The sequence below is a fragment of the Triticum aestivum genome, chromosome 2B (genome assembly GCF_018294505.1).
Source record: "Triticum aestivum cultivar Chinese Spring chromosome 2B, IWGSC CS RefSeq v2.1, whole genome shotgun sequence".
Taxonomy (NCBI): domain Eukaryota; kingdom Viridiplantae; phylum Streptophyta; class Magnoliopsida; order Poales; family Poaceae; genus Triticum; species Triticum aestivum.
In genome coordinates, this window is record NC_057798.1 from 83,495,752 (window position 1) to 83,509,426 (window position 13,675).

Consider the following 13,675-nt stretch of genomic DNA (forward strand, 5'->3'; position numbering starts at 1 on the left):
TTAAATTGGTAAAGAAAAGCTTAAAAATTGTTAGTTGCCTATTCACCCCCCCTAATCAACCATATCTATCCTTTCAATTGGTATCAGCGTGTTGTTTCTTTATTAAGGACTTTACCGTCCGAAGAGTATGGTTAACACCACAGACGGTGCAGAGGAGCACTCCGGTGTGAATCCTATCTCGTCTACGGCCGATGGGGGAACCTCGGTCTCTCGTGAGGAATTCAATGTGGCTCTAGACACATTGAAAGACTCCATGACGACCAAGGTTGAAAGCATGCTTACTAAATTTCTTGAAGGACTTAAACTATCCACCTCGCCGATGAAAGTGGGTGATCCCACTAACAAGGTGACGGATGCTACCTCCGACAAGGGGGAAGCTAACAGTGAAAAGAGTCCTCCTACTAGTGGTAGAAATGGCACCGGCATCTTTGCCCATGTGGAACCTCCAATTTATGGAGGACCGATTCCCTCTACTCATTTAAATCATGCTGGTCCTCCTCCTAAGATTGTGAAAAATGAGGATTTTGATTCTTGGGTGTATCGTTTCAAGCGTCATTTAAAACATGTGAATACTAATCTTTGGAGAATCATTGAATAAGGTTTCTATGCACATGACCCAAGCAACTTCACCCCTCGAGAAGCCATGTATAATCAATTCAATGAGAGTGCTCTCTTCATCATCCAAGATGCAATCCTTCCCGAAGATCTCCCTCATCTTCGACCTCATGCCATGGCCAAAGACGCATGGCAATGTGTTGTGTCTCTATCAAGGAAGTGCTAGCATTCAACGCTCCAACTATGAAGTGGTACAAGATGAAGCCGATGAGTTTGCAATGAAAGAAGATGAAGAACCTCGTGAGCTCTTTCGAAGAGTAACCAAACTCGCGGTCTCACTCCGAGATCATGGGAGCAAGGACACGGATGACAATTGGATCAAGCGCAAGTTCCTCAAGGCCATGATGCCCTACAACAAGGCCATGTCCTCCGTCATTCGTCAAAGACCGGACTTCCACTCCATGACCTCGAGTGAAGTGTTGGATGAGTTTGTTGCAATGAGCATTTTGGACAAGACCGCCGACAATGCGGTGCTCCGTTCCCAAAGGGTAAAGAAGCCCAACCTTGCTTTGAAGGCCAAGGTTAGTATGGAAGAAGAGGAAGAAGAGGAAGATGAGGAGAGCAACCCCGAAGACACCAAATATGATTATCATGAGCACATGACTCTTGCTTCAAGATAATTTTGGAGCAAGAAGAATACAAGACCCAACTTCAACAAGAACAACTCAAGTGGCGTCAAGGGCAAGCAACGAGTTAGAACTTGCTTCAACTATGGCAATGTGAGCCACTTCGTTGCGGATTGTCCTTATGAGAAGCGGGAAGACAATGGTGGCAAGTTCATCCGAAAAGACAAAGCCAAGTCCTTCCCCAACAAGAACAACTTCACCAAGAAGACTCCTACTCATGGGTTGGTGGTTCAAGAAGAATACCATGAGGATGACGATGATGATGAAAATGGAGAAGGGATGGCCATGGCGTCCGTTGTTCTCGAGATTATTTTTTTCTTTGTTATAACTTCATTTTTTCACTCTCCTTTTGTTTTTCTCGATTTCATAGACTTCTTGTTTTCTTCATTTTTTCCTTTCTATTTATTTTTTCTTTATTTTTTGTTCTTTCTTAGATTTCATCAGTTTTAGTAATTTTTGTTTGGTTTTGGTTTTTTTGTTTTTCTCCATTTCCTCATGGGTTTTCACGATTTTCTTCGGTTTTTCCATTTTTCTTTGTTCTCGAGGTGTTTCTTTCTTCCATTTCTTCGGTTTTCACCGCTTTATTCTTTAACACATATCTATTTTTCGTACACATTTGTAAATTTTACGTATACATCAAGAACATTTTTTATACTTGTTTAACATTTTCCAAAAACATGATTATTATCATATATAAAACTTTATGTTTGATGACTACTTTTTTCATATGCATTGTATATTTTTGGTGTATATCAAGATTTTTTATTACATATTTAACATTATGAAATATAAATAATAAAGGAAAAATTAAAAAATGGAAAATTGAAAAGGAAATGAAAAATTAAAATTAAAAAGAGAAGAAAATATAAAAAAGAAATGAAAATTAAAAATCAAAACGATAATAAAATAAAAATAAAAATATTAATAAAAATAAAAAAGTAAATAACAAAGAATAAAAATTGTGGGAAAAGAACCACAACGGAGCGGCCTATTAAGAGGACATGCCGAGAAAGTACATGTTAGGTTTCTATCCTGAGATTGTTAAGGGGTATCCATTGTAAAGCTCTCTCCCACTTTCACCGATGTTGACAAATGGTGCACTATATTCGTGCCATTTGTCGCAACTTAAAAGTTTTATTTACTTTCCCAGATTCCTTTATTCAATCTGGGCCTCTATGAGAAGTAGATCTATACTTCTCTTGAAAGAAAAAAAACACATTTTTTGGCTTACCGAGAGACACAACTGTGCTTCTCCGAAAGCAAATATGTTCCTTCACGAGAAGCAAATATGTGCTTTTCGTGTAAATACTTTTCATTGCGCAAATATTTTTCTCTCCAGAGTAAAAAGCCCAGACGAAAACCAGAAAGCCAAAAAAAACCCTTCGAAAACCAAAAAATGCTAAAGAGAGCGCTCAGCACACGACACGTGACAGTGGCTCAACACATTTCTTGACGCGTTTTTGGCCCACCAAAATAACCCTTGCGGGGCTCCCACAAGGATAACCCTTAACTACTCCAGTTAACTAGTTGCTTTTTAGGGGTGATAACCATGCTTTATTCATAAAAAACCACAAGTCATGGGATACACATTGGACCATGGGATTGACCAAACACACATGGCGTTCCAGTCCTAACCAGAGTGGAAACTTGGCTAACTTATGCGCTTCTATGTTCACCTTACGACTTTCAAAAGTAAAATACATAAGACTAGTTGCTCTTTTTTCCGATTTGCCAACACTTTATTGACCATAAAAATGCTCAAAGGAATACAGGTCCCTTTTTTTTGAGAATCAGGAATACAGGTCCTATCCAGCCCTCCGTGTCGCAGATCCACAAAATGAACAGACGGGCCGTAGAGGGTCAGCACACAGACTGGGCCGCGCTCCAACAAACGGACAGGCCGGGGCCGCCTCCATTCCACCCAAACTCGATCGCGCACGCACGCCGCCGTCTCTCTCCTCTCCTCTCCTAGACTTGACTGAGGCACTGCCTCGCCGCGCGCCGTCTTGCCGGCGGACACCCACCGCTCACCATTTACCACCATTCCCTGCTCTCCGCCGCCTCCCCTCCTCCCACAGCACCTCCCTCCGCATCCCTCCGTACCAAGCAGAGGCCGGGCATCTAATCCAGCTCGAGGCTGCCGCCGCCGAGCGGGCGCTCACGGCGGCGCATCCTCCTTGGCTCGGTACCCCGCGCTCCTTCTCGGCGCGCGGATTCGCGGCAAATCCACCCCGGCCACCGCGGTGGCGCCGCATCCGGCGTCCTTGCGTCTGCGTCGCCGCCAGCCAGTGGCGCACAAGGTGTTCGACGTAAGTTCCCTGAGGGAGTTCTGTTATGTTCTTGGCCAGACGACCATCTGGGTTGTCTAGTATCAGCAGGCTCTGCATTCTCCACGCCGTTTCTTGGATACTTTCATCGAGGCGGGCACGATTCAGTGGCGGCAGCGATGATGCCACTGCGAGTTCTCTCTGCCGGCTGTCAGATCTTTTCCGCCCAGTCCGGATGGACATCAGCCGTGTCATCTTGCGGGCACTTGAATCTGGTACGTGTTCGGAGTCAGTGGAGCTGGAGAGGCTCGACGTCGAGCTGGATCCTTTTGTTGTCAACTTGGTGGTCCGGGGCTTGTCGGACTCTGAGACAGCGGTGCGGTTTTACTGGTGGGCAGAGTCCCGTCCGGGATTCGATCATAGCCAGTTTGCAATAGCGTACATTGTGAGCTTGCTGTTTGTGGATGGAAATTTTGCTCTGTTGTCGGAGTTCCTGGGGACAGTGAGGAGCCAGGGGGTGGCACTGCATCGATCGCTATATCGGATCCTTTTGTCTGGCTATGTCCGAGCTGGCAAGTTTGATTCGGTCATAGAGACGTTTGATGAGATGGTCATGTCTGGTTGCCGTGAGTTTGGTATCGATTACAATAGGTACATAGGTGTTCTAATTAAGAACTGTTGCTTTGATTTGGTGGAGAAATATTATGGCATGGCGCTCTCGAAAGGTTTTTGTCTGACTCCATTCACTTACTCAAGGTGGATCTCTGCATTGTGTCAATCAAATAGGATTGAGCTTGTAGAGGAGCTTCTGGTTGACATGGATAGATTTGGTTGTTCTCCAGATATTTGGGCCTGTAATATATACATCGATTATTTGTGTAAACAGAACAGGTTACATGATGCACTGGAGATGGTAGAGAAGATGCGGGGGAAAGGAACCAGCCCAGATGTTGTGACTTATACAACAGTTGTTGGCTGCTTATGTAACAATAAGAGGTTCTCAGAAGCAGTTGGACTTTGGGAAGAAATGGTGAAGATGGGCCTTAAACCAGATGTTGTTGCCTGTGGTGCACTGATCTTTGGGCTGTGCAAGAATAGCAAGGTTGAAGAGGCTTTTGAACTGGCATCAAGGATGTTAAGTCTGAATATAGAACTGAATGTCTCAATATACAACGCCCTAATAAGTGGCTTCTGGAGAGCTGGGAGCATTGATAAAGCCTACACCATCATATCATTCATGCGGACAAACGGATGTGAGCCAGATGTTGTTACATATAATATCCTCTTGAACCATTACTGCACTATAGGTATGATAGAGAAAGCTGAAAAATTGATAACAAAGATGGAAACAAGCGGTGTAAATCCTGACCGATACAGCTATAATCAGTTGTTGAAAGGGCTCTGCAAAACTCATCAACTGGACAAGGCATTTGCTTTTGTTTCTGATCATATGGAAGTTGGTGGGTTCTGTGATATTGTATCCTGTAACATATTGATTGATGCATTTTGCAAGGCCAAAAAGGTAAAATCTGCACTGGAGCTATTCAAGGAAATGGATTACAAGGGAATGCAAGCTGATGCTGTGACATATGGGACTCTGATCAATGGTCTTTCTAGTGTAGGATACTATAATATAGCTGAAGAACTTTTTGAGCAGATGCTGAAGGCTCAGATTGACCCTAATGTTAATCTGTACAATATAATGCTTCATCACCTGTGCAAGGTTGGTGATCTCAAACGTGCTCAGAAAATATTCTCGCATATGATTCAGAAGGAAATCTTACCTGGCACTGTTACTTATAATACACTCATATACTGGCTTGGAAAAAACTCAAGAGCAATGGAAGCCTTTGATCTCTTCAAGGATATGAGGACACAGGGAGTAGAACCAGATAGCTTGACATTCAAGTATTTGATCAACGGCCTCCTGGACGAGGGGAGATCTACACTAGCTTATGAGGTATGGGAATATATGATGGAAAATGGAATCATTCTTGACAGAGAAGTTTCTGAAAGGTTGATAAGTGTGCTTAAATTGAAGAACAAGTAGCAGCCAAGTTCTTGGAGAGGTTTAGCCACTAGAAGGTGTCCTGCCTCTGCCACCTCCGTGCACCTACCTCCAGAGCTTCAATAGTTGATTCTAAGCTCGTCACTTTGCAGTTACACACAACATGGATGCCCTCCTCCCTTTATGCATAGCTGACCAGACGTCCAGACCATGGCAGACACGTGAAAGTAGCAATGGACAAGGTAATCCTCCTTTTGACCTTCTGATTTATGGGCATTGTGCTAGCCTTTGAGATGTAAACAACAGACATTTACTCCCTCCGTTTCAAAATAAGTGTTGTGGTTTTAGTACAAATTTGAACTATAATCACAACACTTAATTTAGAACGGAGGGAGTAATTGTGAACCAAAGGCAATCCTGTTGAACAAGTGGACTGTCTTTAATTTTTTTAGAGCTGGAGAGCCAATATAATCCTTGTTATAATAGCTAAGAATCTTTTCAGATTCTAGCTGAAGACATACACCTGATAAACATTACCAAAAGCAATGTAAGGTAGTGATGACTTTATAAAATCTTGTTTGATTTAAGTTGGTTCATGCCTAATTTTTTCGGATCTCTCGTACATGCATATTTGTCCAATGCACTGTATAACACTTCTCTAAAAATCACAGGTGTGGTCTTCAATGCATCTAGAACAAGTTTAATGTTGGTCCTGAGCTCTCAACTTTTTTATGAGAAAGTCTGCAAAGCTGCTGCCTTCAGTATACAATATAATCCTGAGGTGCATATGACTTCTGGCACTGCTTTTCATTCAACTTCAATTGTATACAGTGAAAGAGAACATTTCCATCATAAAACCATCAAGTTGTAACTTTGATCTAAATACCTCATCACTATATAACAAAACAAATCACTTCTATTAATACCTAGGTTTTCTGTTGTGGAAGTTGCAACATCAGGTGCATCACATATGTTCTTAGCAGCTAGGTTTAGAAGAATATAAGCCTGAAGGTTTAAACATAGATCAGGTGCATCACATATGTGCTATATATAACTCCTATGCTATAGTTTGAATCCACACTCCAGTGTTTCATGATCATTGTAGTTAGCTACTTGAAGCTGCACTTCACATATCACGATGCGAACTGCGTAGACAGTACTTCTGCATTGCATGTAACTGCTGTCAATTTGTCCCTATTTTTGCCGCCTGTACCAAATGAACTGACTGACATCTTGCATTTCCATGTTCTTAGTCCATTTGACTGTTTATTCTTCCATATCTTTTTGTTCTGAATGTAAACTATGATTGCAGGGCAGGAACAAGAGCTTGTTTCTGACTTTCCATGATACAAACTTCTCTGCACATGAATAGGCTATATTCAGTTCTGTAGGCAGTTGCAATGATTTCATCTATATCTCTAAGGGCTCCTGGGTCTGAATAGTGAATACTTCAAAGAGTGAAGAGTGTGACAGTGAAGTGTCTTGAGAAAATAGTCTTATATCCTCCAATGTCAAGTTGGTACCTTTAGGGCATTCAGTAGAGTTGCTTACCGGTGTACATATAGCATGGTGGCAGTACTAGAGGAAGGGCCTGGGAAGAGGATTGGAAACTAGATTTGCCGGTTGAAGGTCCATCATTCCTGTGATCATTTTGTCATAGCAGTCGCCTATTGCATCACATTAGATGTGCGGTATGCGACATGTTTTTCGAAGATGGGGCCATTTGTTTTTCATGTGAAGAAGACGTTGGAGAGCTGTCCAACTGGAGCTGATTCAAGAGGAACTTGTTGAGTGCACGGCGCTGATGGTGGTCGTGATACAGATCCTTCAGCTACCTAGTGAGCAAATGAAGCGTGGTTGTGTACTTCCCTCTGCTGCTGATGGGCTGCGAGAAATAAAATGAATCATGCGGAACCCTAGCATCAGTCGATGAGTTTCTATACACGATGGCCTAGCATATTTCTGAGTGGAAAGAGTGCTGCTCTCCAGACACCACCACCTGCAGGCCACATCATGATCATATGGCTCTTTCTCGAGGAACCCAGGACAGACAGTTGGGATTGAGTCAAAAGGCAAGAGGAGCTAAGCATCACTTAGGTGACAAAGGTGCAAGCCTTCTGGCCTGTCATGTCGCGGAGCTTGCAAAACTGTTGAGATCCTGGGACCAGATGATGCCAGATGTTTGAAGATTTCTCAATCTGTGCTTGTCTTCGTCTCCGGAAACAATGTAGAATTCAAAATCAGATTTTGTTCCCCTGTGGAGGTTGAGGATTTTGCCTCTTCTTTTTACTTCTCAGTTTTGATACTGGAATAGACCTGCAGTGCCTGCTGAGTGCTGACAAGGAGAGTTTTGTGGTAGTGTTGACAGCCAATCAATGTTGTATCTGTTGTACAGTATCATCCCATAAACATACAAATGAATCAAATCAGTCAGGGTTTTCCCCATGAATCTTAATTTTCTACTGTGTTGTTTCATGTTAATATTTTTTTGTTAATTTTGCAACGCTCATGTATCTTTGCCTGCTTTTTTATCATATTTTTAGTGATTTTTAGATTATTAGTCGGATAAACTATTTTGGTAGAGCTGTCTTATTGCTAATCTCTGCGAACATGCAGCATAATCGTTAACATGAGGAATCATTCTCCTCCTGCATTATGCAAATATATGGCTTCAACTTTGCAGAGGCTGTAAATGTCGCTCCGGTGGACTGGCTGCCCCATGGACAAGGCCAGAGATGAGAGATCAGTGGCGCAAGACATAACTGTCACATGACAAGTTATTACCTACAACTGCACAAGCAGCTCACAGACAGATTTGGATGAATCTTCACAACTGCAAGAGTGGGCAGAAGGAATATATATAGCTGGATACCTGTGGAAAAAAAATGGAATGCTCACTAGTACAATTAATGTGGCAATCTATTTGTATGCATCAGAAGAAGATGGTCTTCAGTAAAAGCAGAGAATTATCTGGATCAGTTACTGGTGTCAACATCGTTTGCAGCCTTGATGGCTGCGAGGACCTTGACAAACCAGTGCCCCGGGGGATATCTGAAGTGCAGAATAAATGTGTTGATCTGAACATAGAAAGTCCATCAAGTAGTCCTAGAATAAAAGAAGAGCTAGTATGCAGTTCTAGCACATCAGATGCAGCATGTTAATTTATCGAGCTCTACATGCAGTGCTCTAGGAGAAAACTTAGCAAGGACAAGATGGTCTTGGACTGCGAGTCCCTGGGAACAAGTGACACAGCTATACGAATTCCCGGTGCACACAACCCTTGAGCCATTCATCTGAGTTTCATGTCCTTCTCTGATACTAAGAAACTGTTTGGTGTTGGCACTGAACACAGGGGGGCCAAGGCTTTGTGTGTCCAGGTTAGTCAACTAGCTGAACCTTCTTCAAGCCAATCTGATGAAGCCTCCAGCCAGCAAAATCAAGCATCGGGCTGAACCACTTGACTACGGAAGAGTAATACTTGGCGAAAATTGGTGCAGTCATCAAGCTATCTTCCCAAAAGGTACACGCACTGAATGGTGTAGTGACTATTTTTTCATGGCGTGTAGAAGTGTTAAACTTGAGAGAAAATGATAGTTTTCAACTTAGAGATCGAGTGACATTCCACGGCGGACCAGATCAAACAAAAATATGCTGCTACATCTCACAAGTTGTTGATGCTGGACTTCTCGGACCCCATTTTCAGTCTTTTGACCCCATTTGCTTTATTGGGGGTCACATGTCCCAGATCAGTCACAGGTGGCTGTGGTCTGTGGAGGAGCTTCCTGAGGTTTCTCTTGCCCACGTTTACCAATGCAAAGTTGGAACAGTGCGAGAGAAGCAACATAGAGCTGGAAAATCTGGCATTGTTGCTTTATTATTCAAGTAATTCTCGGCTGTCGGTGCAAGTTTCTGAATATGAGCGGCAGGCGTGTATGTCTAGACGGGCCAGGCCTATCAGTCAGGGAGGCTGGGCCGATACTGGATGCACGACCTGGACTACATTCTGCTGACGTTGCTGCAGCATACGTGAGCAGCCTCGTTGTCTTTGTCTTCGGTATTGAACAATGTAGAATTCAAAATCAAATTTGTTCCCCTGTGCAGGTTTGAGGATTTGGCCTCTTTTTTTCTTCTTCTCAGTTTTGATACTGGAATAGACCTGTAGTAGTTGCTGACAAGGAGGGTTTTGCGGTAGTGTTGACAGCCAATCGATGTTGTGCCTGTTGTACAACATCATCCCATAAACACATCCCATAAACATACAAATGAATCAAATCAGTCAGGGCTTTCTCCCTGAATCTTAATTTCTACTGTGTTGTTTTATGTTAAAAAAAATTCTGTTAATTTTCCAATGCTCATGTATCTTTGCCTGCTTTTTTATCATAATTTTTCAGGATTTGTAGTTAGATTATTAGTCGGAAATACTATTAGAGCTGTCTCATTGCTAATTTCGGCCAACACGCAGCATATTCGTCAACATGAGGAATCATTATCCTCCTGCATTATGCAAATATATCTGCGCCTTCATCCATTTTCATTCTTTCATTCTGAATTCCTCTGTACAGGTCACACAGTTTATCCCCTTCTGTTCTAAAATCAGAAGGAAATTCCTGTTTACTGTGTTGTTCAGAATTCAGGCGAGTTTGTTCTGACATTACCACGAGCTTACCATTCTTGGTTCATCTGTGGCTTCAACTTTGCAGACGCTGTGAATGCCGCTCCCCTGGACTGGCTGCCCATGGACAATGTGCTGTTGAGCTTACAGTGAACAGCGATCAGCGGCGCATGACAAGTTATTGCTCGCAACTGCACAAGCAGCTCTCAGACATGGATGAACCTTCACAACTGCAAGTGCTCAGAAGGAATATATTTATGGCTGGATACCTGTGGAAGAAATGGAATCCTCACAAGTGCAATTAAGAAGGTACTCCTGCTTCTTAATTCTGGCATTTATTATTTGTCAGTTCAGAAATGAACTATTACTTATACTCGTGGCTCCGTTATTTCAGACAAGAATTAAAATGGAAGGTGCAGCACGGGAGGCGAATGCTCTTTTGCAATGTAAGAAGATGAATCAGGGTTACGATTCACCATTCAGTGGACTGCGAATGCTTTTCATACTTTTATGATCGTCGTTTATCTGTTTTCAGTTGCCGATGCTCGCCAAACCATTTTGCTTGCTTAAACCTTGCAAATATTACAGGTTCGTGTGAAATGGACAGAGAATTTGTGTGGCACCGGTGCAGTATGGAACTGAATGCTCTTGTTCCAGCTCTAGAGGGAGAACCAGCTGCAGTGTAGCAGTGGAGACAGTGCGATGCCAATCTATTTCTTTGAAGCAGAAGATGGACTTCATGCAGTAAAAGCACAGAATTATCTGGATCAGTTATTGACGTCAACATCGATTGCGGCTTTGATGTGCTTTGATGCCTGCCCCTTGCCCAAGACCTTGACAAGACAGCGCCCAGCGGGACATCCGAAGGAGAATAAATGTGTTGATCTGAAAGGTCCATCAACTAGTCCTATTCCTAGAACAGAAGAAGAGCCAGTATGCAGTTCTAGTGCACCAAATGCAGCATGTTAATTTCTCAAGCTCTACATGCGGTGCTTCAGGAAAGCTTGACGAGGACAAGATGGTCATGAACTGTGAGTCCCTGGAGACAAGTGATGCAGCTAGTTCGAAGTCCCAGTGCAGGCAACCATCTGAGTTATCATGTCGTCGAGTACCAACAGGGTCTACCCTAGCTTCCAAAATTAGCAAGAGTGTTGACATTGAATACAGTGTGGCCACGGCTTGTCCTGCCCCGGTTAGCCAGCTGGTGGAATCTTCTTCAAGCCAATCTGATGAAGTCTTCAGACAGCAAAATCAAGCCATCTGATTACAGAAGAGTAATAGTTTGCTGAAACTGGTGCAGGCAGCCATCAAGCCATTCTTCCCAAAGGTACACTAAGTAAATAGTGTAATGAGTATTTTTTTTTCCTCCATGGCGACTAAAGAGGTTAAAAATTAAGAGAAAATGACATCTTTGCAGGATTTAGAAGTCGAGTGAAGCTACATGCCTACATCTCAGAAGCTGTTGATGCTGGGCTTGTCGGACCGATGTTTGGGGTATCTGTAATTCTAAATCCCTTCAGTTTTGTCACACCCTAGCTAGTCATGCATTAGAGTGTTGCATCATGTTTACTCTTTCAGCAGAAACTTGAAATGGGGATGACAGAACCCCCAGCCCCCTCTGAAACCAACTAGGGTTTACTAAAATAAATTTCTCAATGAACCTGAAATGCCCTTCTAAAATGCCCATCATTTTTGTCTTGGTTCAGAACCTCTGCAAAAGTGGTGCACATTTTCCTAGGCCATCCTAGGGTTTTTGAATTAAGTCATAAGTATTTGAATTTGGGCATTTAAAATTATATAAAATATTTAAATGCTCAAATATCTCCAAACTAAAATGTTTCATGTTGGAAATAATCCAACTATGGACCAGGAGTAGTTTGGTGATTTTTGGAATTGCCTAGGTATTTTATTTAATTCAACAAAGTTGCAGATATATTAAATAAAAACAGAAAACAGAAAAGAAAGGGGAAGACTTACCTGTGCGGCCCAGCCAGCAACCGACCCAGCCAGCAACCGACCCAGCCCAGCACTGTAGCTCCCCGTCGTCTTCCTCCCCACGCCCCGAAGCTGCTGCGTGCTCGCGCGCGCGCGGCCGCGCGGCCACCTCCTGCTTGCCGACGCCCTCCTGGCCGCGTGGACGACGCCCGCAGCCCGTCCCGATCCCCCCTGCTCTCTCTCACTCTCCCTGGCTCTCTCCTTCCTCTCTCTCGCTCTCTCTCTCGCTCGGCCGAACACGACCGTCGCCACCGTTTGCCATAGCCACCGCCTCCGACCACCCCTCGCTCCCCCGATTAGCTCAGAAGCTCCGCCACAACTCCCTCTTCCTCCCCACCGCTCCACGGGTCCCCGGAAGCCCTGCATCGCCGCCACGTCGCCGTTCCCCTCTTCGGACTCCGACCACCGTCGCCGTCAAATTCGTCGTCTCCGGCGCGTCCCCGAGCCCGCTTCGACGCCCACTGCAACCGCGGTGAGCCCCCGGAGCGTTTCCCCCTTCTTCCCTGGTCTCTCCCGACCTCTAGGCCCTAGCTCCACCTCGACCGAGAGCTCCACGCCGCCGGCGATGTCGCCGTCGTGGCCACGGTCGCCGTAGCGCCCAACCGAGCTCACCATCGTGCTCCACGCATCACCAGGAGCACGTAGAACGCACCAACGCCTCCCCAAAACCCCTGCAACACTGATCCCGACCGCACCCGAACTCCGGCCACCGCAGCCGAGCTCGCCGCCGTCAACTCCGGCCACCCCGAGCCCAACCACCACCACCAATAGACGCGGCTCAGCCTCAGCAACACGTAGATGCCTTCCGCCGTCCATTTGGTCGCCGGAATGGCAAAAAGCACTCTCGCCGCCGTCTCGGATCTCGCCGGCGTCATGTCGCCGGTGGGGTTTGACTTGACCGACCTGGGGTTTGACCCCCCCAGGGTCACTGACGCGTGGGCCCTGTCGGCCAGATGGTTAGGTTAGCGCTAACTACTGTTAGTCAACCCCCCCTGACACTGACAGTGGGCCCCAGCGCCACTAATTAGTAATTAGGATTAATTTAAATCTGTTTAACCCCCCCTGTCACTGACGTGTGGCCCCCACACGTCAGGTTTGACTTCAACCAGCCACAGTTGACCACTGACGTCATGCTGACGTCATGTTGACGCAGTAATTATATTTCTGGATTTAAATTAAATCAGGAAATTCCAGAATATTATTTAAACTTCAAAAATTCATAACTTTTATTCTGTAATTCCAAATTGGACAAATTATATATGAAAAATGATCAGAAAAATCCAATCTATCCATCTGTACTATTTTCATGCATGATCAAACAAGTTAAATTGATGTTTTAATCAGAACAAGGAAAAGCACTTTAAAAGGCCATATTTGAATTTGAAATTTGAATCTTTGATTCAAAATTGCTCAAACCCTTCTGGTTTTAGTTGCATTAGCCCAACACACTCATATTGCCATGTTTCATGCATGCATCATATTGTTGCATATTGTTTGGTAATGTTGTGTACCGGTGCTCTCCGCGGCAGGATCTGTCCCCGAGGAGTACCGT

At 44.3% G+C, this 13,675-nt stretch overlaps 1 protein-coding gene and 1 pseudogene across 3 annotated transcripts; both read left to right on the plus strand.

The window, feature by feature from the left end:
- Positions 1 to 3,146: 3,146 nt before the first annotated feature.
- On the plus strand, positions 3,147 to 7,971 carry LOC123043612 (pentatricopeptide repeat-containing protein At1g13040, mitochondrial). 3 transcript variants are annotated; one of them, XM_044466116.1, is made up of 3 exons: positions 3,147 to 5,758; positions 6,188 to 6,297; positions 6,829 to 7,971. In XM_044466116.1, the coding sequence occupies exon 1, from the start codon at positions 3,576 to 3,578 to the stop codon at positions 5,556 to 5,558; it is 1,983 nt and encodes a 660-aa protein (XP_044322051.1). In that variant the 5' UTR covers positions 3,147 to 3,575; the 3' UTR covers positions 5,559 to 5,758; positions 6,188 to 6,297; positions 6,829 to 7,971. The 3 variants fall into 3 exon arrangements, with proteins under 3 accessions (XP_044322051.1, XP_044322052.1, XP_044322053.1); XM_044466117.1 differs by having other exon boundaries at positions 6,834 to 7,971; XM_044466118.1 differs by lacking the exon at positions 6,188 to 6,297.
- A 1,281-nt stretch (positions 7,972 to 9,252) lies between these two features.
- LOC123038993 (lysine-specific demethylase JMJ18-like) lies at positions 9,253 to 11,739 on the plus strand (annotated as a pseudogene).
- The last annotated feature ends 1,936 nt before the right edge of the window (positions 11,740 to 13,675 follow it).